We start from the raw sequence: 27,409 nt of genomic DNA on the forward strand, positions 1-27,409 counted from the left end.
TCCGACCTCCGCCTGAAGCTAAATGTGAAGGAACACTGTGGAAACTAAAAAAGTGTGTGTATGGACTGGCAGATGCATCACTCTACTGGTACAACAAAGTCAACGCAACAATGCTGAATACAGGTGGAAAAATGTCACAAGTGGATCCTGCAGTCTTCTATTGGCTTGACTGCAATGTGACTGGAGTACTTGCCTGTCATGTTGATGACTTTATCTGGGGTGGCTCACAGACCTTTGCTACAACTGTGATTCCAAACCTCAAAGCTGTTTTCCAGGTCGGCCGTGAGGAGCATGATCATTTTTGTTATGTTGGCATAGAGTTTATTACAGTTGATGGAACAATACTGATGCAACAGGAGAGCTGTATCAAGAATCTTCAACCCATTCACATGGATTCTTCAAGAGCCGTACAAAGGAATTCCCGTCTATGTGGAATTGAAGCTGATCAATTGAGGTCAAAGATAGGACACATTTTATGGGTTGCTAGACAGAGTAGACCTGATGTAATGTTTGATGGTTGCAACTTGGCATCTAACACAAAACACGCCACTGTACAAACCATTGATGAGGCAAACAAAGTTGTTCGTAAACTGAAATCACAACAAGTGACTTTAAAGTTTCAGCATGTTGGAAAAGATGACTCTTTGAAACTAGTTGTCTTCAGTGATGCTTCGCTAGGGAACCTTACAGATGGAGGAACACAAGGTGGACATCTAATCGTGTTAATGGGTGAAGGAGGAAGATTATCACCTATCTGTTGGCAGTCAAAAAAGGATCAGAAGGGTTGTCCGAAGCACACTTGCTGGAGAAACACTTGCTCTTGCGGATGGAATTGACAATGCTATCTTTCTTGCAACTCTGTTCTCAGAGCTTACCACTGGTGAGACAAAACGGCACATTCTACCTGTAGTTTGTGTCACTGACAACTACTCATTAGTTGATGCTTTGAAGTCAACCAAGTCTGTCACAGAGAAAAGACTTCGTCTTGAGATTAGCAGCATCAAGGAACTTATTCAAGCACAGAGAATCCAGCGGATTCTGTGGTCGACCACAAAGGAACAGCTTGCTGACTGTCTGACTAAAAAAGGAGCATCCGGTCTTGTGCTCCTACAGGCTCTCAGTAATGGAAAGTGGCAGCTTGAGTAATACAAATAAAAACTGTCACACAACCCATTTATAATGGGGAACTTGAATAATACTTGGACATTTAATTATGTTGTTGATGTTTAATTTGTCTTTAAAGAAAAGGGGGAGATTGTTAAGTTCATGTTTTAAGTATCCCTATATTTTGTTATTACGGGGCTATCACTCAGTCAAGAGTGCGCCTGCGCAGGAAGTCTGTTCGTTGATGGACCTAGCCGAGAGTGTAATGGCTACCTTGTAGTGTGTTCATACGGTATAGTAAACTTTGTTAAACTGGAACCTTGTCGTTGTGTCATTTCGAGTTAACACCTGGCATGTTCCAGCACATTGAGGTACATTAGATCTAGAACCACTCCTACATGTTCCAACACGTTGAGGTACATTCCACTCAGAACCACCTCTACATGTTCACACACATTGAGGTAGGTTACATGTTCTAACACATTGAGGTAAGTTACCGTAAATTCCGGACTATAAGCCGCAACTTTTTTCCCAGGCTTTGAACCTCGCGGCTTAAACAATGACGCGGCTAATATATGGATTTTTCCCGCTTTCAATTTTTTTTTCCCAAAAAAACACATTCTGTGACGTGCTCAGTTTTTTGGCGGCATGAAGCTTTCATTAGACCAATGAAATTGCCGAACGGGTTAAGGTCAAACAACTTTTTTGTTTACTGTTTAGATTAAATCGAGCGCTCTCAAACTTCCCATCATTCTGATTACGGTAGTCATTTTGTCACCCTCATCATGGCAAAGACACGGAGAAATGCATATGATGCAGCTTTCAAGTTGAAGGCGATTGATCTGGCTGTTGGAAAAGGAAACAGAGCTGCTGCACGGGAGCTTGGTCTTAATGAGTCGATGATAAGACGTTGGAAACAGCAGCGTGAGGATTTGACCCAGTGCAAAAAGACAACTAGAGCTTATTGCAAATTTTTTATTTTTTGTTACAAGCAGTGTTTCGTTAAAGCCTATTTATTTTTGTTACAAGCCGTGTTTCGTTAAAGCCTGTGTAAAGTTAATTTGTTTCAATGTACCGGTAGGCACCTGCGGCTTATAGACATGTGCGGCTTATTTATGTTCAAAATAATATTTTTTTTTTAATTCAGTGGGTGCGGCTTATATTCAGGTGCGCTCAATAGTCTGGAAATTACGGTAGTTCTAGAACCACCCCTACATGTTCCAACACATCGAGGTATGTTACATGTTCCAACACATTGAGGTACATTCGATCTAGACACCACTACATTGTCCAATATAGAGGTACATTAGATCTAGAACCACTCCTACATGTTCCAGCACATTGAGGTATGTTAGATCTAGAACCACTCCTACGTGTTCCAGCACATCGAGGTATGTTAGATCTAGAACCACTCCTACATGTTCCAGCACATTGAGGTACATTAGGTCTAGAACCACTCCTACATGTTCCAGCACATTGAGGTATGTTAGATCTAGAACCACTCCTACATGTTCCAGCACATTGAGGTACATTAGATCTAGAACCACTCCTATGTGTTCCAGCACATTGAGGTATGTTAGATCTAGAACCACTCCTACGTGTTCCAGCACATTGAGGTATGTTAATCTAGAGCCACTCCTATGTGTTCCAGCACATTGAGGAATGTTAATCTAGAACCACTCCTATGTGTTCCAGCACATTGAGGTATGTTAGATCTAGAACCACTCCTACGTGTTCCAGCACATTGAGGTATGTTAATCTAGAACCACTCCTATGTGTTCCAGTACATTGAGGTATGTTAGATCTAGAACCACTCCTACATGTTCCAATGTTGAGATATGTTACAATGTTCCAACACATTGAGGAACGCTAGCTTACATGCCGTAACACCCCTGATTCAAGTTGCCAACGAATCAGTCTTCTGCTGTGTCTAGACTTCGCAGTTTTTGTATTCTGATTATGGAGTTCTGGCCATGGAATTCTGAACGCATCATGTGTCTACAGCTATTTAAATGTGTCCACCATGTCCACATTGAATCCGGATTCCCTTTTCCTGCGCTATATTAAATTGTCAGTATGCATCCTGCAAACTGGAATAGGCTAAATATGATAACACAACAACAACTTGATGGCAGTAGCCAACTACTGTAGCTAACTAGCAAGCTAACCTCTGTAGTTAGCCAGCAAGCTAGCATACAAAGATAAAGGGATTGCAAACAACTTACCATAACTCTAGCCAAACAAAAACATTTTTTTTTCTAAATATTAGCTAGCTGGCTAGGATTTATGAGGCCATCAAACATATTCCTCACACGCTAGGAACTTATTTCTTCTCAACGTTATAATGAAAAGGTGCCTCTGTCTCAAAGTACAAGTTTTCTGAATGCTGGTGGGCAGAGTGCTGATGACTTTGCCCACTGTATGTGCTTTCCGTAGCCTGATTACATCCAGACTGAGGAGAAATCCACACACAGTGAGAAGTAGCAGAAGTTTCATGTAAGTGTCAAGCTTAGACACGGCCTTCAACACAGACATATAAGTTGAATCAGCAGTGTTACTGCTTTTTCTGGAGCATAAACCTGACCCCACAGTCTGGCAGGGTAAGACTAGCCTGGAGGGTAGAGGTCTGTCTGGCAGGGTAAGACTAGCCGCCCCAGGCCTGTCTGAGATGTGGCCACAGGCCACCATCATCCTCTAGTTTTATTGTCTCTGCAGTGAAACCTTTAATGAGTCGTTTACTAGAAGAGTTTGGCAACATTTTAATTGGTCCCAGACTGCATGCAGATGTTTCATTTGTGTCTGTTTTAATTCACACAATTCAATCTACAATATTTACTTAGTGAAGTTAGGATTTGTTATCTGATAACTATGTAGATGTGCCAACTAATCACAAATAAACTCTAAGAAAATAGATTTTTAATTCAATTCTGATTTTCCACTATCTGTCTTGTCTCACAGGAGTCCTTTGCTGAGCACTTAGGCTTCCCGAACGGCGTTATAAGCGGGTAAGATATTAAGATACTCAACATTGCCCATTCAGTTATTAAACAAAACATGAATTTCCTTCAAAAGGCGAACGCTAAACACCCCAGACAAAACTTTTCTCTTCTGGGACCATATGGTTATTTATTCTCCCCCCCCCACCCCAGAAACGAGCTGTACCGTGCATCGGGGAAGTTTGAGCTGCTGGACCGGATCCTCCCCAAGCTGCATGTCACCAACCACAGAGTTCTGCTGTTCTGTCAGATGACATCACTCATGACCATCATGGAGGATTACTTTGCTTACCGCAATTTCCTCTACTTGCGCCTCGACGGTATGTATCTCTGACCCTAAACATTAACCATACCTCAATTTCCTCTACTTCAAGTTAAATCAAAGTATTTGTCACGTGCGCTGAATACAACAGGTGTAGACCTTACAGTGAAATGCTTACTTACAGGCTCTAACCAATAGTGCAAAAAAGGTATTAGGTGAACAATAGGTAAGTAAAGAAATAAAACAACAGTAAAAAGACAGGCTATATACAGTAGCGAGGCTATAAAAGTAGCGAGGCTACATACAGACACCGGTTAGTCAGGTTGATTGAGGTAGTATGTACATGTAGATATGGTTAAAGTGACTATGCATATATGATGAACAGAGAGTAGCAGTAGCGTAAAAGAGGGGTTGGTGGGTGGCGGGACACAATGCAGATAGCCCGTTTAGCCAATGTGCGGGAGCACTGGTTGGTCGGCCCAATTGATGTAGTATGTACATGAATGTATAGTTAAAGTGACTATGCATATATGATAAACAGAGAGTAGCAGCAGCGTAAAAAAGGGGTTTGGGGGAACACAATACAAATAGTACCGGGTAGCCATTTGATTACCTGTTCAGGAGTCTTTTGGCTTGGGGGTAAAAACTGTTGAGAAGCCTTTTTGTCCTAGACTTGGCACTCCGGTACCGCTTGCCATGCGGTAGTAGAGAGAACAGTCTATGACTGAGGTAGCTGGGGCCTTTGCCAATTTTTAGGGCCTTCCTCTGACACCGCCTGGTGTAGAGGTCCTGAATGGCAGGCAGCTTAGCCCCAGTGATGTACAGGGCCGTACGCACTACCCTCTGTAGTGCCTTGCGGTCAGAGGCCGAGCAGTTGCCATACCAGGCAGTGATGCAACCAGTCAGGATGCTCTCGGTCGTGCAGCTGTAGAACTTTTTGAGGATCTCAGGACCCATGCCACATCTTTTCAGTCTCCTGAGGGGGAATAGGTTTTGTTGTGCCCTCTTCACGACTGTCTTGGTGTGTTTGGACCATTCTATTTTGTTGTTGATATGGACACCAATGATCTTAAAGCTCTCTACCTGCTCCACTACAGCCCCGTCGATGAAAATGGGGGCGTGCTCGGTCCTCTTTTTCCTGTAGTCCACAATCATCTCCTTCGTCTGGGTTACGTTGAGGAATAGGTTGTTTTTCTGGCACCACCCGGCCAGGTCTCTGACCTCCTTATAGGCTGTCTCATCATTGTCGGTGATCAGGCCTACCACTGTTGTGTCGTCTGCAAACTTAATGATGGTGTTGGAGTCTTGCCTGGCCATGCAGTCGTGGGTGAACAGGGAGTACAGGAGGGGACTGAGCACACACCCCTGGGGAGCTCCAGTGTTGAGGATCAGCGTGGCAGATGTGTTGCTACTTACCCTCACCACCTGGGGGCGGCCCGTCAGGAAGTCCAGGATCTAGTTACAGAGGGAGGTGTTTAGTCCTAGGATCCTTAGCTTAGTGATGAGCTTTGAGGGTACTATGGTGTTGAACGCTGAGCTGTAGTCAATGAATAGCATTCTCACATAAGTGTTCCTTTTGTCCAGGTGGGAAAAGGGCAGTGTGGAGTGCAATAGAGATTGCATCATCTGTGGATCTGTTTGGGCGGTATGCAAATTGGAGTGGGTCTAGGATTTCTGGGATAATGGTGTTGATGTGATCCATGACCAGCCTTTCAAAGCACTTCATGGCTACGGACGTGAGTGCTACGGGTCTGTAGTCATTTAGGCAGGTTGCCTTTGTGTTCTTGGGCACAGGGACGATGGTCTGCTTGAAACATGTTGGTATTACAGACTCAATCAGGGACATGTTGAAAATGTCAGTGAAGACACCTGTCAGTTGGTCAGCACATGCCCGGTGCACATGTCCTGGTAATCCGTCTGGCCCCGCAGCCTTGTGTATGTTGACCTGTTTAAAGGTCTTACTCACGTCAGCTACGGAGAGCGTGATCACACAGTCGTCCGGAACAGCTGATGCTCTCATGCATGCCTCAGTGTTGCTTGCCTCGAAGCGAGCATAGAAGTGATTTAGCTCGTCTGGTAGGCTCGTGTCACTGGGCATCTCGCAGCTGTGCTTCCCTTTGTAATCTGTAATAGTTTGCAAGCCCTGCCACATAAGACGAGCGTCGGAGCCGGTGTAGTATGATTCAATCTCAGTCCTGTATTGATGCTTTGCCTGTTTGATGGTTCGTCGCAGGGCATAGCAGGATTTCTTGTAAGCTTCCGGGTTAGAGTCCTGCACCTTGAAAGCGGCAACTCTACCCTTTAGCTCAGTGTGAATGTTGCCTGTAATCCATGGCTTCTGGTTGGGGTATGTACGTACAGTCATTGTGGGGACGACGGCCTCGATGCACTTATTGATGAAGCCAGTGACTGATGTGGTGTACTCCTCAATGTCATCGGAAGAATCACGGAACATGTTAGAGTCTGTGATAACAAAACAGTCCTGTAGTTTAGCATCTGCTTCATCTGACCACTTTTTTATAGACCGAGTCACTGGTGCTTCCTGCTCTAATTTTTGCTTGTAAGCAGGAATCAGGATAGATTTGTGGTCTGATTTACCAAATGGAGGGCGAGGGAGAGCTTTGTACGCGTCTCTGTGTGGAGTACAGGTGATCTAGAATGTTTTTCCCTTTGGTTGCACATTTAACATGTTGATAGAAATTTGGTAGAACTGATTTAAGTTTCCCTGCATTAAAGTCTCCGGCCACTAGGAGCGCCGCCTCTGGGTGAGTGGTTTCCTGTTTGCTTATTTCCTTATACAGCTGACTGAGTGCGATCTTAGTGCCAGCATCCGTCTGTGGTGGTAAATAAACAGCCACGAAAAGTATAGCTGAAAAGTCTCTAGACAAGTAGTGTGGCCTGCAATTTATCACAATATACACTACTTCAGGTGAGCAAAATCTAGAGACTTCCTTAGATTTCGTGCACCAGCTGTTGTTTACAAATATGCAAAGACCGCCCCCCCTCGTCTTACCGGAGCGTGCTGTTCTATCCTGCCGGTGCAGCGTGTATCCCGCTAGCTGAATATCCATGTCATCATTCAGCCACGATTCCGTGAAACATAGGATATTACAGTTTTTGATGTCCCGTTGGTAGGATATTCGTGATCGTACCTCGTCTAGTTTATTGTCCAATGATTGCACGTTGGTGAGTAGTATTGATGGTAACAGCAGCTTTCCCACTCGCCTTCTCCGGGTCCTGACCAGGCATCTGGCTCTTTGTCCTCTCTACCTGCGTTGCTTCCTCTTGCAAATAACGGGGATGTCGGCCCTGTGGGGTGTTTGGAGAATGTCCTGTGCGTCCTCCTTGTTGTAGAAAAAACCTTTGTCTAATCCGAGGTGAGTGATTGCTGTCCTGATATCCAGAAGCTCTTTTTAGCCGTAAGATACAGTTTCAGAAACATTATGTACAAAATAAGTTACAAATAACGCGAAAAATAAACACATAATAGCACAATTGGTTGGGCGCCGTAAAACTGCTGCCATTTCTTCCGGCGCCATTTTAGATTGGCTTGCACCTCGACTGTATGCATCTCTGACCCTAAACTTTAACCATACCTCAACTTCCACTACCTGTGCCTATACGGTATGAAATTGTCTTAACTTTAACCTAATCCAAATGCAGCCTCCTTTACCTGCGCCTCAACAATGTTTTCACCTGTTTTCATTAGTTTATGACAGGTGTATTGAAGTGCAGTGCTTGTGATATGTGTTGCTGTGTGTTGTAGGCACCACCAAGTCTGAGGACCGTGCGACGCTGCTGAAGAAGTTCAATGAGAAAGGTTCCCAGTACTTTGTGTTCCTACTGAGCACCAGAGCCGGGGGACTGGGCCTCAACCTGCAGGCTGCGGACACTGTGGTCATCTTTGACTCTGACTGGAACCCTCACCAGGTACACACACACACACACACACACACACACACACACACACACACAAACATTCTAGTTACCCCTGGCTAACCCTGTAGTTTCTCTGTTCTGATTGGCTCCCAGGACCTCCAGGCCCAGGACAGGGCTCATCGTATTGGTCAGAAGAACGAGGTACGTGTTCTGCGTTTGTGTACAGTCAACAGTGTGGAGGAGAAGATCCTAGCGGCTGCTAAGTACAAACTGAACGTGGACCAGAAGGTGATTCAAGCCGGGATGTTTGACCAGAAGTCCTCCAGCCACGAGAGGAGAGCCTTTCTACAGGCCATACTGGAAACAGAGGAGCAGAATGAGGTTGGTCACGGTGGCGTGGGGATAAAGATTAAATGCAGTTCCTTGCAGGTATGTTGGAGATGTTCACACATACACCTAGATCCATCTAACACAACTGATCTAGAGGGTAGATCCATCTAACACAACTGATCTAGAGGGTAGATCCATCTAACACAACTGATCTAGAGGGTTGATCCATCTAACACAACTGATCTAGAGGGTTGATCCATCTAACACAACTGATCTAGAGGGTAGATCCATCTAACAGAACTGATCTAGAGGGTTGATCCATCTAACACAACTGATCTAGAGGGTTGATCCATCTAACACAACTGATCTAGAGGGTTGATCCATCTAACACAACTGATCTAGAGGGTAGATCCATCTAACAGAACTGATCTAGAGGGTTGATCCATCTAACACAACTGATCTAGAGGGTAGATCCATCTAACACAACTGATCTAGAGGGTAGATCCATCTAACACAACTGATCTAGAGGGTAGATCCATCTAACACAACTGATCTAGAGGGTAGATCCATGTAACACACAACTGATCTAGTGAGGAACATAAAATTAAAGTGCTCAGATACAAAAACTATTCAACCATGCTAAAACTCACTTAGCTTCGTTCAACCATGCTAAAACTCCCTTAGCCTCGTTCAACCATGCTGAAACTCACTTAGCCTCGTTCAACCATTCTGAAACTCACTTAGCCTCGTTCAACCATGCTAAAACTCACTTAGCCTCGTTCAACCATGCTAAAACTCACTTAGCCTCTTTCAACCATGCTAAAACTCACTTAGCCTCGTTCAACCATGCTAAAACTCACTTAGCCTCGTTCAACCATGCTAAAACTCACTTAGCCTCGTTCAACCATGCTAAAACTCACTTAGCCTCGTTCAACCATGCTGAAACTCACTGACAGAATATGGAAAACGTAGATGACATGAAACCAGTTAGTTTAGGTGAGATCAGTACTGAGTCAATTCCAAAGCACACAGAATGCATACCATACCATGTTATACTATATGCATCTACAATGTGCAGCTTATGCTTGATCCATTATCCTCAACATGGTAGAAGCCTTAACAAAACCACCTTATAATGTGAATGTTTCCTGTGTTCTTGTGTTTTTCCTTCTAAATGAAGGAGGAAGAGAAAAGTCAGGTGGCTATGGTAATTAACAACTATTATCATCATATTGTGGCTATGGTAATTAACAACTATTATTATCATATTGTGGCTATGGTAATTAACAACTGTTATTATCATCATATTGTGGCTATAGTAATTAACAACTGTTACTATCATCATATTGTCATCTACGTTTTCCGGCGTAACATCAGCCTGTATGAGTGGCTGGCTGGCTGGATGGCTGGCTGGCTGGCTGGCTGGCTGGCTGGACAGGAACAGGAGTAGGTCGGCCCCAGAGGCTAATCTAGGATCAGTTTTATATATTTTATTAAGGTTCAGGTATAAAAAGGTTTGGACTGGGGAGGGTAAGCTGGTCTTAGACAAGTGGCTGGCTGACTACTTGCATGGCTTTGTGAAGCCCAGTAGGGAGTGCATGGAGGACGGATCGGTGTTCAATACGATACAATACAATACAGGTCCAGCATACACTACAGGTAAGGCATACAATACAAAATAAAACAATGCAGGTGCATTTTACCATACAATATATAACAATACAGGTACAGCATACACTACAGATACAGCATACAATACAGATACAGCATACAATACAGATACAGCACACAATACAGGTCCAGCATACAATACAATACAGGTCCATCATACAATACAATACAGGTACAGAATACAATACAGGTACACCATACAATATACAGTGAGGGGAAAAAGTATGTGATCCCCTGCTGATTTTGTACATTTGCCCACTGACAAAGAAATTATCAGTCTATAATTTTAATAGTAGGTTTATTTGAACAGTGAGAGACAGAATAACAACAAGAAAATCCAGAAAAAAGCATGTCAAAAATGTTATAAATTGATTTGCATTTTAATGAGAGAAATAAGTATTTGACCCCTCTGCAAAACATGACTTAGTACTTGGTGGTAAAACCCTTGTTGGCAATCACAGAGGTCAGACGTTTCTTGTAGTTGGCCACCAGGTTTGCACACATCTCAGGAGGGATTTTGTCCCACTCCTCTTTGCAGATCTTCTCCAAGTCATTAAGGTTTCGAGGCTGACGTTTGGCAACTCGAACCTTCAGCTCCCTCCACAGATTTTCTATGGGATTAAGGTCTGGAGACTGGCTAGGCCACTCCAGGACCTTAATGTGCTTCTTCTTGAGCCACTCCTTTGTTGCTTTGGCCGTGTGTTTTGGGTCATTGTCATGCTGGAATACCCATCCACGACCCATTTTCAATGCCCTGGCTGAGGGAAGGAGGTTCTCACCCAAGATTTGACTGTACATGGCCCCGTCCATTGTCCCTTTGATGCGGTGAAGTTGTCCTGTCCCCTTAGCAGAAAAACACCCCAAAGCATAATGTTTCCACCTCCATGTTTGACGATGGGGATGGTGTTTTTGGGGTCATAGGCAGCATTCCTCCTCCTCCAAACACAGCGAGTTGAGTTGATGCCAAAGAGCTCCATTTTGGTCTCATCTGACCACAACACTTTCACCCAGTTGTCCTCTGAATCATTCAGATGTTTATTGGCAAACTTCAGACGGGCATGTATAATATGTGCTTTCTTGAGCAGGGGGACCTTGCAGGCGCTGCAGGATTTCAGTCCTTCACGGCGTAGTGTGTTACCAATTGTTTTCTTGGTGACTATGGTCCCAGCTGCCTTGAGATCATTGACAAGATCCTCCCGTGTAGTTCTGGGCTGATTCCTCACCGTTCTCATGATCATTGCAACTCCACGAGGTGAGATCTTGCATGGAGCCCCAGGCCGAGGGAGATTGACAGTTCTTTTGTGTTTCTTCCATTTGCGAATAATCGCACCAACTGTTGTCACCTTCTCACCAAGCTGCTTGGCGATAGTCTTGTAGCCCATTCCAGCCTTGTGTAGGTCTACAATCTTGTCCCTGACTTCTTTGGAGAGCTCTTTGGTCTTGGCCATGGTGGAGAGTTTGGAATCTGATTGATTGATTGCTTCTGTGGACAGGTGTCTTTTATACAGGTAACAAACTGAGATTAGGAGCACTCCCTTTAAGAGTGTGCTCCTAATCTCAGCTCGTTATCTGTATAAAAGACACTTGGGAGCCAGAAATCTTTCTGATTGAGAGGGGGTCAAATACTTACTTCCCTCATTAAAATGCAAATCAATTTATAACATTTTTTATATGCTTTTTTCTGGATTTTTTTGTTGTTATTCTGTCTCTCACTGTTCAAATAAACCTACCATTAAAATTATAGACCGATCATTTCTTTGTCAGTGGGCAAACGTACAAAATCAGCAGGGGATCAAATACTTTTTTCCCTCACTGTAGGTACATTATACAATGCAATATAATACAGATGCGGCATACAATACAGGTACATCATACAATGCAATACAGGTACATCATACAATACAGGTACAGCATACAATTCAGGTACAGCATACAATGCAATACATGTACATCATACAACACAGGTACGCATACAATATAGGTACATTATACAATGAAATACAATATAGATACGGCATACAATACAGGCACATCATACAATGCAATACAGGTACATCATACAATACAGGTACAGCATACAATTCAGGTACAGCATACAATGCAATACAGGTACATCATACAATACAGGTACAGCATTCAATATAATACAATACAGGTGCAGCATACAATGCAAGATAGTACAATACAGGTACAGGATACAATGCAGGTACAGCATACAATACAATGTAATACAGGTTCAGCAGACAATGCAGGTATAAAATACAATACAGGTACAGCATACAATATAATACAGGTGCAGCATTCTATACCAGTACAGGTACAGTATACGGTACAATACGGGTACAGCATACAATACATTACAGGTACAGCATACACTACAGGTACAGCAAACAATAAAGTAAAGGTACAGCATACACTACAGGTACAGCAAACAATACAATACAGGTACAGCAAACAATAAAGTAAACGTACAGCATACAATACAGTTGCAGCATACAATGCAATAGATACCCTGGTACAGCATACAATGCAATATATTACAGGTACAGCATACAGTGCAATACACAGTATACACTACGTGTACAACATACAATACACTACAGGTACAGCAAACAATACAGGTCCAGCAAACACTAAAATACAGGTACAGCATACAATACAGATGCAGCATACAATGCAATAGATACCCTGGTACAGCATACAATGCAATATATTACAGGTACAGCATACAGTGCAATACAGGTATAAAATACAATATAAGTACATCATACAATACAATGCAGGTACAGCACAAAACACAGGTACAGTATACGGTACAATACAGTTACGGCATACAATACAGGTGCAGATACAGCATACATCTGTACTGTCTGTACTGTCTTATGTCTCGTTCTGTATTGTCTGATGTCTGTCTTTGTGTACTGTGTGTCTGTAGGAGGAAGACGAGGTGCCTGATGATGAGACTCTGAACCAGATGATCGCCCGTAATGAGGATGAGTTTGAGCTGTTCATGGTGAGAAGCACATTACATTAACAGTAGTCTGTGGTATGGTGTTAGGGACAGACGTGAAAATACTGCCCCCTATCCAAAACAGGTTAACAGTAGTCTGTGGTATGGTGCTTTCTAGAAGCACATTACATTAACAGTAGTCTTTGGTATGGTGCTTTCTAGACATTGATATGTATTATTGAGTTTGGATACTGACACTATAAGTCCACAATAGGGTAAAGGTTAGGATTAGGGTAAAGGTTAAGGTAAAGGTTAGGATTAAGGTAAAGGTTAGGGTAAAGGTTAAGGTAAAGTTAAAGGTTAGGATTAAGGTAAAGGTAAAGGTTAGGGTAAAGGTTAAGGTAAAGTTAAAGGTTAGGGTAAAGGCTAGGGTTAAGATTAGTTATAAGGTAATGGTTAGGTAAAGGCTAGGGTAAAGGTTAGGTAAATGCTAGGGAAAATGAGAGGGATAAGGTTAAGGTAAAGGTTAGGGATAAGGTAAAGGTTAAGGTAAAGATTAAGGTAATGGTTAGGGATAAGGTAAAGGTTAGGGATAAGGTAAAGGTTAGGGTTAAGGTAAAGGTTTGGGTGAAGGTTAGGGTAAAGGTAAAGGTGTGGGTAAAGGTAAAGTTTAAGGTAAAGTTTAAGGTAAAAGTTAGGGTAAAGGTTAGGGTTAGTGTAGAGGTTAGGATTAGGGTAAAATGTTATGGTTAGGGTTAAGGTTAAGGTAATGGTTAGGGTTAAGGTAAAGGTTATGGTTAGGGTTAAGGTAAAGGTTATGGTTAGGGTAAAGGTTTGGGTAAAGGTTAGAGTTAAGGTAAAGGTTATGGTTAGGGTAAAGGTTAGGGTTAAGGTTAGAGTTAAGGTAAAGGTTATGGTTAGGGTAAAGGTTAGGGTTAAGGTAAAGGTTTGGGTGAAGGTTAGGGATAGGGTAAAGGTAAAGGTGTGGGTAAAGGTAAACTTTAAGGTAAAGGTAAAGTTTAAGGTAAAAGTTAGGGTAAAGGTTAGGGTTAGTGTAGAGGTTAGGATTAGGGTAAAATGTTATGGTTAGGGTAAAATGTTATGGTTAAGGTTAGGGTAAAGGTTAGGGTTAAGGTAAAGGTTAGGGTAAAGGTTAGTTTAAAGGTAAAGTTATGGTAAAATGTTAGGGTAAAGGTTAGGGTAAAGGTAAAGGTTAGGGTAAAGGTAAAGGTTAGAGTAATGGTTAAGGTAAAGGTAAAGGTTAGGGTAAAGGTTAGGGTAAAGGTAAAGGTTAGGGTAATGGTTAAGGTAAAGGTAAAGGTTAGGGTAATGGTTAAGGTAAAGGTTAGGGTAAAGGTAAAGGTTAGGGTAAAGGTAAAGGTTAGAGTAATGGTTAAGGTAAAGGTAAAGGTTAGGGTAAAGGTTAGGGTAAAGGTAAAGGTTAGGGTAATGGTTAAGGTAAAGGTTAGGGTAAAGGTAAAGGTTAGGGTAAAGGTAAAGGTTAGGGTAAAGGTTAGGGTAAAGGTTAAGGTTAGGGTAAAGGTTAGGGTAAAGGTTAGGGTAAAGGTTAAGGTTAGGGTAAAGGTTAAGGTTAGGGTAAAGGTTAAGGTTAGGGTAAAGGTTAAGGTAATGGTTAAGGTTAGGGTAAAGGTTAAGGTTAAGGTAATGGTTAAGGTAAATGTTAGGGTTAAGGTAAAGTTTAAGATAAAGTTATGGTAAAATTTTAGGGTAAAGGTTAGGGTTGGAAATCAATAAAGTGTTGTTTCCTCTTTAGAGTATGGACCTGGACAGGCGGCGGGAGGACGCCAGGAACCCCAAAAGGAAGCCGCGTCTGATGGAGGAGGATGAGCTGCCATCTTGGATCGTCAAGGATGACGCAGAGGTGGAGCGGCTCACCTGCGAGGAAGAGGAGGAGAAGATCTTCGGCCGAGGATCACGCAGGAGAGGCGACGTTGACTACAGCGATGCCCTGACAGAGAAACAGTGGCTCAGGGTAGGCTGGAACACTATTTATTCTCTATAATAACTTAACTATTTATAAAGATGAAACAAAACATAGAAACAGTGTTTCAGGGTATGCCAGAATCTAATTCTTAATCCCAATAACCCCCTAGTGGTAGGGAGAGCTAAATAACCCTAGGTAATGGGACAATATTACATCACTTGCAAACAGCAGAAGCTGTCAAAGGATAGCCTACCACGCAATTCAGTAAAGTGTTGTTTACGGCCTTGTGTTTTTCTCAATGTCTGTATTGGCGGCAGTACTAACTTTCCTTATATTTCTCATGCAAAAAATACTAATGAAGAATGGAGAAAGACCCATTTAGAATTTGTGGCATGCACTACTCATGTAAAAAAGCAAGATGGCGCCGACAGATAGGGCAGCTCTGCTTCTACCTCCTAAGCAACTTTGCAGTATTTCTTTTTTTTTTTGTGTTATTTCTTACATTATTAGCCCAGAAATTTTTTTGTGATATTACATACATCCCTAAATAACTTTTGGATATCAGACCGGCGGTAACTCACCAGCATTACAACCGGGAATATGACTTTCCCAAATTGGATCCTTTGTTTGTGCCCCCCAGGGCAATTGAACTGATTCCAGAGGCTGATCCAAGACAGGAATAAAGAACTCTCCGGGAAGAAGAAGGGCGGTGGTGTTTGTTTCATGATTAACTACTCATGGTGTGATTGTAATAACATACATAAACTCAAGTCCTTTTGTTCACCCTGCCTAGAATCCCTCACAATCAAATGTTGACCGTACTACCTACCAAGAGAATTCTCTTTGGTTATAGTCACAGCCGTGTATATTCCCCCTCAAGCCGATACCATGACAGCCCTCAAAGAACTACACTGGACTTTATGCAAACTGGAAACCACATTTACTGTAGCTGGGGATTTTAACAAAGCAAATTTAAGAAAAAAACGCTATCAAAGTTCTATGAACACATTGACTGTAGTACTCGCGCTGCTAAAACACTCGACCAATGCTACTCCAACTTCTGGGATGCCTACAAGGCCCTCCCCCGCCCTCCCTTCAGCAAATCTGATCACGACTCCATTTTGCTCCTCCCTTCCTATGGGCAGAAACTCAAACATGAAGTACCCGTGCTAAGGACTATTCAACGCTCGTCTGAATCCACGCTGCAAGATTGTTTTGATCACACAGACTGGGATATGTTCCGGGTAGCCTCTGAGAATAACATCGACAAATGCACTGATTTGGTGACTGAGTTTATCAGAAAGTGTATAGGAGATGTTGTACCCACTGTGATTGTTAAAACCTACCCTAACCAGAAACCGTGGAAAGCGCATTTAACCATGGCAAGGTGACTGGGAATATGGCCGAATACAAACAAGGTAGTTATTCCCTCTATAAGACAATCAAACAGGAAAAACGTCATTATAGAGACAAAGTGGAGTCGCAATTCAACGGCTAAAACACGAGACGTATGAGGCAGGGTCTACAGACAATCACGGACCACAAAAGGAAAACCAGCCACTTCGCAGAAACCGACATCTTCCTTCCAGGCAAGCTAAACACCTTCGCCCGCTTTGAGGATAACACAGTGCCACTGACATGGCCCGCTACCAAGGACTGTGGGCTCTCCTTCTCTGTGGCTGAGGCGAGTAAGACATTTAAACGTGTTAACCCTCGCAAGGCTGCCGGCCCTGACGGCATCCCTAGCCGTGTCCTCAGAGCATGCACAGACCAGCTGGCTGGAGTGTTTACGGACATATTCAATCAATCCCTATCCCAGCCTGCTGTCCCCACGCTCCGTATTACTCACTTCTGTCATCTTGAAGGGCTTTGAGAGGCTAGTTAATGATCATATCACCTCCACCCTACCTGACATCCTAGACCCACTTCAATTTACTTACCACCCCAATAGGTCCACAGATGATGCAATCACCATCACACTGCACACTGCCCTATCCCATCTGGGCAAGAGGAATACCTATGTAAGAATGCTGTTCATTGACTATAGCTCAGCATTCAACACCATAGTACCCTCCAAGCTCATAATTTAGCTTGTGGGCCTGGGTCTGAACCCCACCCTGTGCAACTGGGTCCTGGACTTCCTGAATGGCCGCCCCCAGGTGGTGAAGACAGGAAACAACACCTTCACTTCGCTGATCCTCAATACTGTGGACCCCAAGGGTGCGTGCTCAGCTCCCTCCTGTACTCCCTGTTCAACCATGACTGCACGCCTCCAACTCAATCATCAAGTTTGCAGACGACACAACAGTAGTAGGCCTGATTACCAACAATGACAAGACGACCTTGAGAGGAGGTGAGGGCCCTGGGAGTGTGGTGTCAGGAAAATAATCTCTCACTCAATATCAACAAAACAAAGGAGCTGATCGTGGACTTCAGGAAACAGCAGAGGGAGCACGCCCCTGTCCACATCGACGGTACCGAGCAGGTGGAAAGCTTCAAGTTTCTCTGTGTACACATCACTGATGATCTGGAATGGTCCACCCACACAGACAGCGTGGTGAAGAAAGCGCAACAGTGCCTCTTTTACCTCAGGAGGCAGAAGAAATTTGGCTTGGCATTTAACTTCTTATGGGTACCTGGGATGGTAGCGTCCCACCTGGCTAACATCCAGTGAAATTGCATAGCGCGAAATTCAAAAATACTCGATTCACATATTTAACATTCTTGAAAATATATGTGTTATGCATCAAAATAAAGCTTAACTTCTTGTTAATCCAGCCGCCGTGTCAGATTTCAAAAGGGCTTTACGGCGAAAGCAAACCATGCGAATATCTGAGGACAGAGCCCCGCATACAAAAGCATGAAAATCATAATTCAACCAGGGAGGTGCGACACCAAAGTCAGAAATAGCAATATAAAAAATGCCTTACCTTTGATGATCTTCATATGGTTGCACTCACAAGACTCCGAGTTACACAATAAATGTTTGTTTTGTTCGATAAAGTCCCTCATTATATCCAAAAACCTCAGTTTTGTTCAGTAATCCAATGGCTCAAAGGCAGTCACAACAGGCAGACGAAAAATGCAAATAGTATCCATAAAGTTCGTAGAAACATGTCAAACAATGTTTATAATCAATCTTCAGGTTGTTTTTAGCCTAAATAATTGATAATATTTCAACCGGACAATAGCGTCGTCAATATAAAAGAAAAACAAGAAAGGCGCGCTCTCGGCCGTGGACAGGAAACAGGTCTGGCGACTTCCCAGGGTCCCTCACTCAGTGGTCTTACTCCCTCATTTTTCAGAATACAAGCCTGAAACAATTTCTAAAGACTGTTGACATCTAGTGGAAGCCATAGGATATATGCATATATATATATGCATATATCCTAGCTTCTGGGCCTGAGTAACAGGCAGTTTACTTTGGGCACGCTTTTCATCCGGAGGTGAAAATAGTGCCCCCTATCCTAGTGAGGTTAAAACCCTCACAAACATTTACAGATACACAATTGAGAGCATCCTGTCGGGCTGTATCGCCACCTGGTATGGCAACTGCATCACCCGCAACTGCAGGGCTCTCCAGAGGGTGGTGCAGTCTGCCCAACACATCATCAGGGGCAAACTACCTGCCCTCCAGGACACCTACAGCACCTGATGTCACAGGAAGGCCAAAAAGATAAAAAAGGACAACAACCGCCCGAGCCACTGCCTGTTCACCCCGCTATCATCTAGAAGGTGTAATGTCCTGACCATAGTAAGAGGTTATTTTCTATGGTAGAGTAGGTCAGGGCGTGACGGGGTGTTTTGTGTTTTTCTATGTTTTGTATTTCTATGTTTAAGTTCAAGTTTTTCTAGTTCTATGTTTTTTTGGGGGGGGTTGATCTCCAATTGGAGGCAGCTGGTCCTCGTTGTCTCTAATTGGAGATCATATTTAAGTAGGGGTTTTTCTTCCTGGGTTTTGTGGGTTATTATATTTTGAGTAGTGTTTGTTTCTCTCTGCGTCACGGTTTGTTGTTTTGTAAATTCAGTTATTTATGTTTTGCGAAGTTTCACGGATTTGATCTAATGTGGAACTACAACCACGCTGCACTTTGGTCCGATCCTTTCGACAGCCGTGACAGAAGGTGAGGTCAGTACAGGTGCATCAAAGCTGGGACCGAAAAACAGCTTCTATCTCAAGGCCATCAGGCTGTTAAATAGCCATCACTAGGCGTCTTTCACCCGTTTACTCAACCCTGCACATTAGAGGCTGCTGCCCTATATACATAGACTTGAAATCACTGGCCACTTTAATAATGGAACACTAGTCACTCTAATAATGTTTACATTGTGGCAGACCAGGGGGTTGGGTTAAAACGTTTACACAGATCAGACACGGACAGAGTAGGATTAGCCCAGTTTCAAAGGTGTTTATTAAAATAATAGTCCAAAAGAATAGGTCTCCCCCAAGAGACCCTCTCCGGGATACCGTCTTCTGGGCTCCGAGTCTTGCTGTATCCTGTGGGGATCAAAAACTGAACTCCCTCCTGTTACCTCTGGTACCGTCCCCAACTATACAGGAGTCCTTTCCTCCCCCAGTCTCTTCCCTGTGTGCTGCCCTTCTGGCAGTTTATGGGACTTGTACAGCTGGTGAGCAATCATCCCTTGATTACTCACCAATCCCCAATCAGCCCCAATTAGTCCTGGCCGGAGAGCCCGTCGAGACCTGGCACGTCCAGCAGGTGGAGCCATCGCTTCGTGATGTATACTCCATCTGTCACCAGACGAGTCTCCCCCGGTGGTTGACCTGCTGTACGCCACAACGTATTTTTGCTTTACTCATCTCATATGTATATACTGTATTCTATTCTACTGCTTTACTCATCTCATATGTATATACTGTATTCTATTCTACTGTATTTAGTCAATGCCACTCCGACATTACTCATCCTAATATTTATATATTCCTTTATTCCATTCTTTTACTTTAAGGTTGTGTGTATTGTTGTGAAAATGGTTAGATATTACTGCATTATTACTGCCCAGCTAGAAACCCAAGCGTTTCGCTTCACCCGCAATAACTGCTAAACATGTTTATGTGACAAATACAATTTGATTTGAAGCAGGACTTTCATTCCAGAATAGCAGTTTGACAGGTGTAATTTTCTGCCATTTCTTGGGGATTAATTATTAACCAATGGAAGCAATTAAAACCACTGTTCTGAACTAATATGTATACCAAATCTTTTAGGCCTTTTGGCAAACTCCAAGCGGCCTGTCATGTTCCTTTTACTGAGGGGTGGCTTCCGGTTGTCCTTCTGGAAGGTTCTACCATCTCCACAGAGAAACTCTGGAGCTCTGTCAGAGTGACCATCAGGTTCTTGGTCACCTCCCTCACCAATGCCCTTCGCCCCCGATTGCTCAGTTTGACTGGGCGGCCAACTCTAGGAAGAGTCTTGGTGGTTCCAAACTTCTTCCATTTAATAATGATGGAGGCCACTATGTCCTTGGGGACCTTCAATGCTGCACAAATGTTTTGGTACCCTTCCCCAGATCTGTGCCTCGACACAATCCTGTCTCGGAGCTCTACGGACAATTAATTCGACCTCATGGACTGGTTTTTGCTCTGACATGCCCTGTCAACTGTGGGACCTTATATAGACAGGTGTGTCCCTTTCCAAATCATGCCCAATCAATTGAATGTACCACAGGTTGACTCCAATCAAGTGGTAGACACATCTCAAGGTTGATCATTGGAAACTCAATTCCAAACAGGCCCCCATTAACATCGACAGGGCTGAAGTTGAGTGGGTTGAGAGTTTCAAGTTCCTTGGTTTCCAAATCACCAACAAACTATCAAGGTCCAAACACACCAAGACAGTTGTGAAGAGGGCACGACAACACCTTTTCCCCCTCAGGCGACTTAAAAGATTTAGCATGGGTCCCCAGATCATCAAAATGTTCTACAGCTGCACCATCGAGAGCATCCTGACCAGTTGATTCACCGCCTGGTATGGCAACTGTGGAGGGTAGTGCGTAAGGCCCAATACATCACTGGGGCCAAGCTTCCTGACATCCAGGACCTATATACTAGGCAGTGTCAAAGCCTTCCCTGTAGCTCAGTTGGTAGAGCATGGTGTTTGCAACACCAGGGTTGTGGGTTCGATTCCCACGGGGGGCCAGCACAGGAAAAATATATAAAAAATGTATGAAATTGTATGAAATGTATGCATTCACTACTGTAAGTCGCTCTGGATAAGAGCGTCTGCTAAATGACTAAAATGTAAATGTAAAATGTATGGCTCAGTTGGTAGAGCATGGTGTTTGCAACGCCAGCATTGTGTGTGTAACACCAGGGTTATGGGTTTGATTCCCACGGGGGGCAAGTACATAAAAAAAAAAATGCATGAAATGTATGCATTCACTACTGTAAGTCGCTCTGGATAAGAGTGTCTGCTAAATGACTAAAATGTAAAAATGTAATGTAAAATGAAGGACCAAAAAAATGGTCAGAGACTCCAGTCACCCAAGTCACAGACTGGTCTCTCTGCTACCGCACGGCAAGCGGTACTGAAACGCCATGTCTAGGACCAAAAAGCTCCTTAACTTCCCTGGGCCCACCTAGTCAACGGCCAGTGGAATTGCATGGCGCGAAATACAAATACCTCAAAAATGCTGTAACTTCAATTTCTCAAACATATGACTATTTTACACCATTTTAAAGACAAGACTCTCGTTAATCTAACCACATTGTCCGATTTCAAAAAGGCTTTACAGCGAAAGCAAAACATTAGATTATGTCAGGAGAGTACCCTGCCAAAAATAATCACACAGCCATTTTCAAAGCAAGCATATATGTCACAAAAACCAAAACCACAGCTAAATGCAGCACTAACCTTTGATGATCTTCATCAGATGACACTCCTAGGACATTATGTTATACAATACATGCATGTTTTGTTCAATCAAGTTCATATTTATATCAAAAAACAGCTTTTTACATTAGCATGTGATGTTCAGAACTAGCATACCCACCGCAAACTTCCGGTGAATTTACTAAATTACTTATGATTAACGTTCACAAAATACATAACAATTACTTTAAGAATTATAGATACAGAACTCCTTTATGCAAGGACTTCTACTTCAACAACAAATGTTGTTTTGGTTCCAAATAATCCATAGTTATATCCAAATAGCTCCGTTTTGTTCGTGCGTTCAAGTCACTATCCGAAGGGTGATGCGCGAGCGCATTTCGTGACAAAAAAAATCAAAATATTCCATTACCGTACTTTGAAGCATGTAAACGCTGTTTAAAATCAATTTTTAAGCTATTTTTCTCGTAAAATAGCGATAATATTCCAACCGGGCGATGTTGTATTCATTCAAAGGCTGAAATAATTTCCAGTGTCACTGTTCCCAGCCTGACCACTCACAAATTATCCTGCTGTTCTTCGCCCAGAGACAGGAGACATGTCATTCCACTTTCTGGCGCCTTCTGAGAGCCAATGGAAGCCTTAGAAAATGTCACGTTACAGCAGAGATGCTGTATTTTTGATAGAGATGCAACAGAAGGAGAACAAATTGTCAGACAGGGCACTTCCTGTATGGAATCTTCTCAGGTTTTGGCCTGCCATATGAGTTCTGTTATACTCACAGACACCATTCAACAGTTTTAGAAACTTTAGAGTGTTTTCTATCCAAATCTACTAATTATATGCACATTCTCGTTTCTGAGCAAGAGTAGTAACCAGTTTAAATCGGGTATGTTTTTTATCCGGCCGTGCAAATACTGCCCCCTAGCCCCAACAGGTTAAGGGCTTGTAAGGAACTATTTCACTGTAAGGTCTACACCTGTTGTATTCGGCGCATGTGACAAATCAAATTTGATTTGATTTCAGTCTCATAGCAAAGGTTCTGAATAATTATGTAAATTATGTAAGTTATTTGTTTCTTATTTTAAATACATTTACAAAAAGGTCTAACCTGTTTTTGCTTTGTCATTATGGGGTATTGTGTGTAGATTGATGAGGAAAACATTTAATTTAATCAATTTTAGAATAAGGCTGTAACGTAACAAAATGTGGAAAAAGTCAAGGGGTCTGAATACTTTCCGTATACTGAATACTTTCAGTTTCATAACTGAAGTCCTACGAACACATGCTTAATACTGTTAGACAGGTAAGAATTGTGGGATTCTGAAACAATGTGCACATTTGTTCTTAGCTCATTAGTTCAGTCTATAACTTGCCAGAACAATGGGAAGGACAGCTACTGTATATGAGTGTATTTCTATCTGTGTGTCGCCCTCTACAGGCAGTAGAGGATGGTAACCTGGAGGAAATGGAGGAAGAGATCCGTCTGAAGAAGTCGAGGAAGAGGAGGAGACGAGGGGACAAGGACGGAGGGAGGGAGGAGGGAGGAGAGAAGGCAAAGAAGAGGCGTGGACGTCCCCCTGCCGAGAAGCTGTCCCCCAACCCCCCCAAGCTCACCAAACAGATGAACGCCATCATCGACACCGTCATCAACTACAGAGACGGGTAAGAGAACCATAGCAGGACAGAGTGGTGATACCCCCAACCAGTCCTCTAGTACCTGCGTTGCACATGTTTTCTCTAGTCCAGCAGTAGTATCCCTGATTCAATTATTGACAGAGTTGTGATAGTGTTTAGCCAGTATTCCTCTAGGGTTCCTATATCAGTATCTGGCTCTGTCCTCTGGGGTTCCTATATCAGTATCGTGCTCTGGGGTTCCTATATCAGTATCGTCCTCTGGGGTTCCTATATCAGTATCGTGCTCTGGGGTTCCTATATCAGTATCGTCCTCTGGGGTTCCTATATCAGTATCGTCCTCTGGGGTTCCTATATCAGTATCGTGCTCTGGGGTTCCTATATCAGTATCGTCCTCTGGGGTTCCTATATCAGTATCGTGCTCTGGGGTTCCTATATCAGTATCTGGCTCTGTCCTCTGGGGTTCCTATATCAGTATCGTGCTCTGGGGTTCCTATATCAGTATCTGGCTCTGTCCTCTGGGGTTCCTATATCAGTATCTGGCTCAGTCCTCTGGGGTTCCTATATCAGTATCGTGCTCTGGGGTTCCTATATCAGTATCGTCCTCTGGGGTTCCTATATCAGTATCGTGCTCTGGGGTTCCTATATCAGTATCGTGCTCTGGGGTTCCTATATCAGTATCGTCCTCTGGGGTTCCTATATCAGTATCGTCCTCTGGGGTTCCTATATCAGTTCCGTGCTCTGGGGTTCCTATATCAGTATCGTGCTCTGGGGTTCCTATATCAGTATCGTCCTCTGGGGTTCCTATATCAGTATCGTCCTCTGGGGTTCCTATATCAGTTCCGTGCTCTGGGGTTCCTATATCAGTATCTGGCTCTGTTCTCTGGGGTTCCTATATCAGTATCGTGCTCTGTCTGTAGCTGGAATGTTTGACAGGCACATGTTTGGAGCTACACATGGAAACATTCCTCCACTACTCCCCAGTCAGCCTAACCCGCTGAACAGCAGGATGATTTAATGGATGAAGTCATCTTTGAGCAACAAAACATCATGCTATTTGGCTTGAAAAACCTTTCTCCTCTCCTCCCCTCCCCTCTCCTCCTCATATCCCCTCTCCTCCCCTCTTTTTCTCATATCCCATCTCCTCTCCTCCCTTCTCCGCTTTTCTCCTCGCCTCTCTTCTCCTCCCCTCTCTTTTCCTCTCCTCTCATCTCCTCCCCTCTCCTCTCTTCTCCTCCCCTCTCTTTTCCTCCCCTCTCCTCTCTTCTCCTCCCATCTCCTCTCTTCTCCTCCCCTCTCCTCCCATCTGCTCTCTTCTCCTCTCCTCCCCTCTCTTCTCCTCTCTTCTCCTCCCCTCTCCTCTCTTCTCCTCCCCTCTCCTCTCTTCTCTTCTCCTCCCCTCTCCTCCCATCTTCTTCTCCCCCTCCTCCTCCCCTCTCCTCCCATCTTCTCCTCCCATCTTCTCCCATCTCCTCCCCTATCCTCCCTCTCTTCTCCTCTCTTCCTCTCATCCTTATTGTCTTTATGATAACCATTATTATTCCAGGAAATCTTGGGCTCCCGTGTGGTGCAGCGGTCTAAGGCACTGCATCTTAGTACTTCAGGAGTCACTACAGACACCCTGGTTCGAATCCAGGCTGTATCACAACCCGCCATGATTCGGAATCACATAGGGTGGCGCACAATTGGCTCAGCGTCGTCCAGGTTTGGCCGGTGTAGGCCGTCATTGTAAATAAGAATTTGTTCTTACCCAAAAGAGGTTATGTGGGACGTGACCGTCCCACCTGCGGGACACACTCCCAACAGCCAGTGAAATAGCAGGGCGGCAAATTCAAAACAACCAAAATCTCATAATTCAAATTTCTCAAACATACGACTATTTTACACAATTTTAAAGATTCACTTCTCCTTAATGTAAGCACATTGTCCGATTTCAAAAAGGCTTTACAGCGAAAGCAAAACATTAGATTATGTTAGGACACCACCTAAACAAGAAAAGCCACACAGCCATTTTCCTAGCATGGAGAGGTGTCACAAAACCCAGAAATACAGCCAAAATTAATCACTAACCTTTGACGATCTTCATCAGATGACACTCATAGGACATCATGTTACACAATACATGTATGTTTCGTTCGATCAAGTTCATATTTATATCCAAAAACAGCATTTTACATTGGCGCGTGATATTCAGAAAATGTTTGCCTCATAAAACTTCCAGTGAATGTGCACATTAATTTACAGAAATACTCATCATAAACGTTGACAAAATATATAACAATTATTTAAAGAATTATAGATATACTACTTCTTAATGCATCCGCTGTGTCAGATTTCCAAATAACTTTATGGCGAAAGCACATTGTTCTATATTCTGAGTACAGAGTTCAGCCATCAATGAAAGCTATACAGTTACTCGCCAAGTTCTGGCATCAACAAAACTCTAAATTAGTGTTATAAATCTTTCCTTACCTTTGCTGATCCTCGGCGGAATGCATTCGCAGGACGTTCATTTGTTCGATAAAGTCCATCATTTATGTCCAAATACCTCCGTTTTGTTGGCGCGTCCAGAACACTATTCCAAAGGCACGAGGCGGGGGCGTAAATCAGTAGACGAAAAGCTCCATTACCGTTTGTAGAAACATGTCAAACGATGTTTACAATCAATCCTTAGGGTGCCTTTAACATAAATAATCGATAATATTCCAACCGGACAATAGCGGATTCATTACAGAAGAAAAAAAAATGCTAGCCATGCGTGAACGCGCATGAAGTAACTACATGACCTCACAGTCCACTGCTTGAACCGGCTGTTATTCCCTCAAAATGCACCATAGAAGCCTCAAACAACTTTCTAAAGACTGTTGACATCTAGTGGAAGCATTAGGAAGTGCAAAATGACCCCTAAGTCACTGTAGTTTGGAAAGGGAATTCATTTTTTAAAAACTACAGCCTCAGATTTTCAACTTCCTGGTTGGATTTTTCTCAGGTTTTTGCCTGCCATATGAGTTCTGTTATACTCACAGACACCATTCAAACAGTTTTAGAAACTTCAGAGTGTTTTCTATCCAAATATACTAATAATATGCATATTCTAGTTTCTGGGCAGGAGTAATAATCAGATTAAATCGGGTACGTTTTTTATCCGGACGTGAAAATACTGCCCCCTATCCATAACAAGTTAACCTTTCTGGCGCAGGCATCCGGTGAAATGGCAGAGTGCCAAATTCAAAATACAGAAATAGCAATAATAAACATTCATAAAAATACAAGTGTTATACATCGGCTTAAAGATTAACTTCTTGTTAATCCAGCCACTTTGTCAGATTTCAAAAAGGCTTTACGGCGAAAGCATACCATGCAATTATCTGAGGACAGCGCCCCGCTTACAAGAGCATACAAACATTTTCCAAGTAGAGGAGTCACGAAAGTCAGAAATAGCGATAAAATGTATCACTTACCTTTGAAGATCTTCATCTGGTTGCAGTCACAAGAGTCCCAGCTACACAATAAATGTTTGTTTTGTTCGATAAAGTCCCTCTTTATATCCCAAAAACGTAGTTTTGTTGGCACGTTTTGTTCAGTAATCCACTGGCTCAAAGGCGGTCAAAACATGCAGACGAATACATCCTAATAGTACCGGTAAAGTTCGTCAAAACATGTCAAACGATGTTTATAATTAATCCTCAGATTGTCAATTGTCTAAATAATCGATAATATTTCAAACGGACAATAGCGTATTCAATAGAAAGGAAAAACAACGAAGGGCGCGCACTTGGTCAC

The 27,409-nt window shown here is 43.1% G+C and overlaps 1 protein-coding gene across 5 annotated transcripts in view; it reads left to right on the forward strand.

The window, feature by feature from the left end:
• The window catches only part of smarca2 (SWI/SNF related BAF chromatin remodeling complex subunit ATPase 2), a 140,790-nt gene that overhangs the window by 83,220 nt on the left and 30,161 nt on the right, over positions 1–27,409 (forward strand). For 3 of the 5 annotated variants that reach the window (XM_029763906.1, XM_029763907.1, XM_029763910.1), the window contains 8 exons: positions 4,063–4,109; positions 4,254–4,420; positions 8,129–8,292; positions 8,395–8,670; positions 9,752–9,778; positions 13,178–13,255; positions 14,967–15,185; positions 23,433–23,656. In XM_029763906.1, coding sequence (XP_029619766.1) covers positions 4,063–4,109; positions 4,254–4,420; positions 8,129–8,292; positions 8,395–8,670; positions 9,752–9,778; positions 13,178–13,255; positions 14,967–15,185; positions 23,433–23,656 — 1,202 coding nt within the window. The remainder of the gene's footprint in view (positions 1–4,062; positions 4,110–4,253; positions 4,421–8,128; positions 8,293–8,394; positions 8,671–9,751; positions 9,779–13,177; positions 13,256–14,966; positions 15,186–23,432; positions 23,657–27,409) is intronic. The other 2 variants (XM_029763908.1, XM_029763909.1) reach the window with 2 other exon arrangements.

This window comes from Salmo trutta, chromosome 9, assembly GCF_901001165.1.
Source record: "Salmo trutta chromosome 9, fSalTru1.1, whole genome shotgun sequence".
In the NCBI taxonomy this organism is placed as follows: Eukaryota; Metazoa; Chordata; class Actinopteri; order Salmoniformes; family Salmonidae; genus Salmo; species Salmo trutta.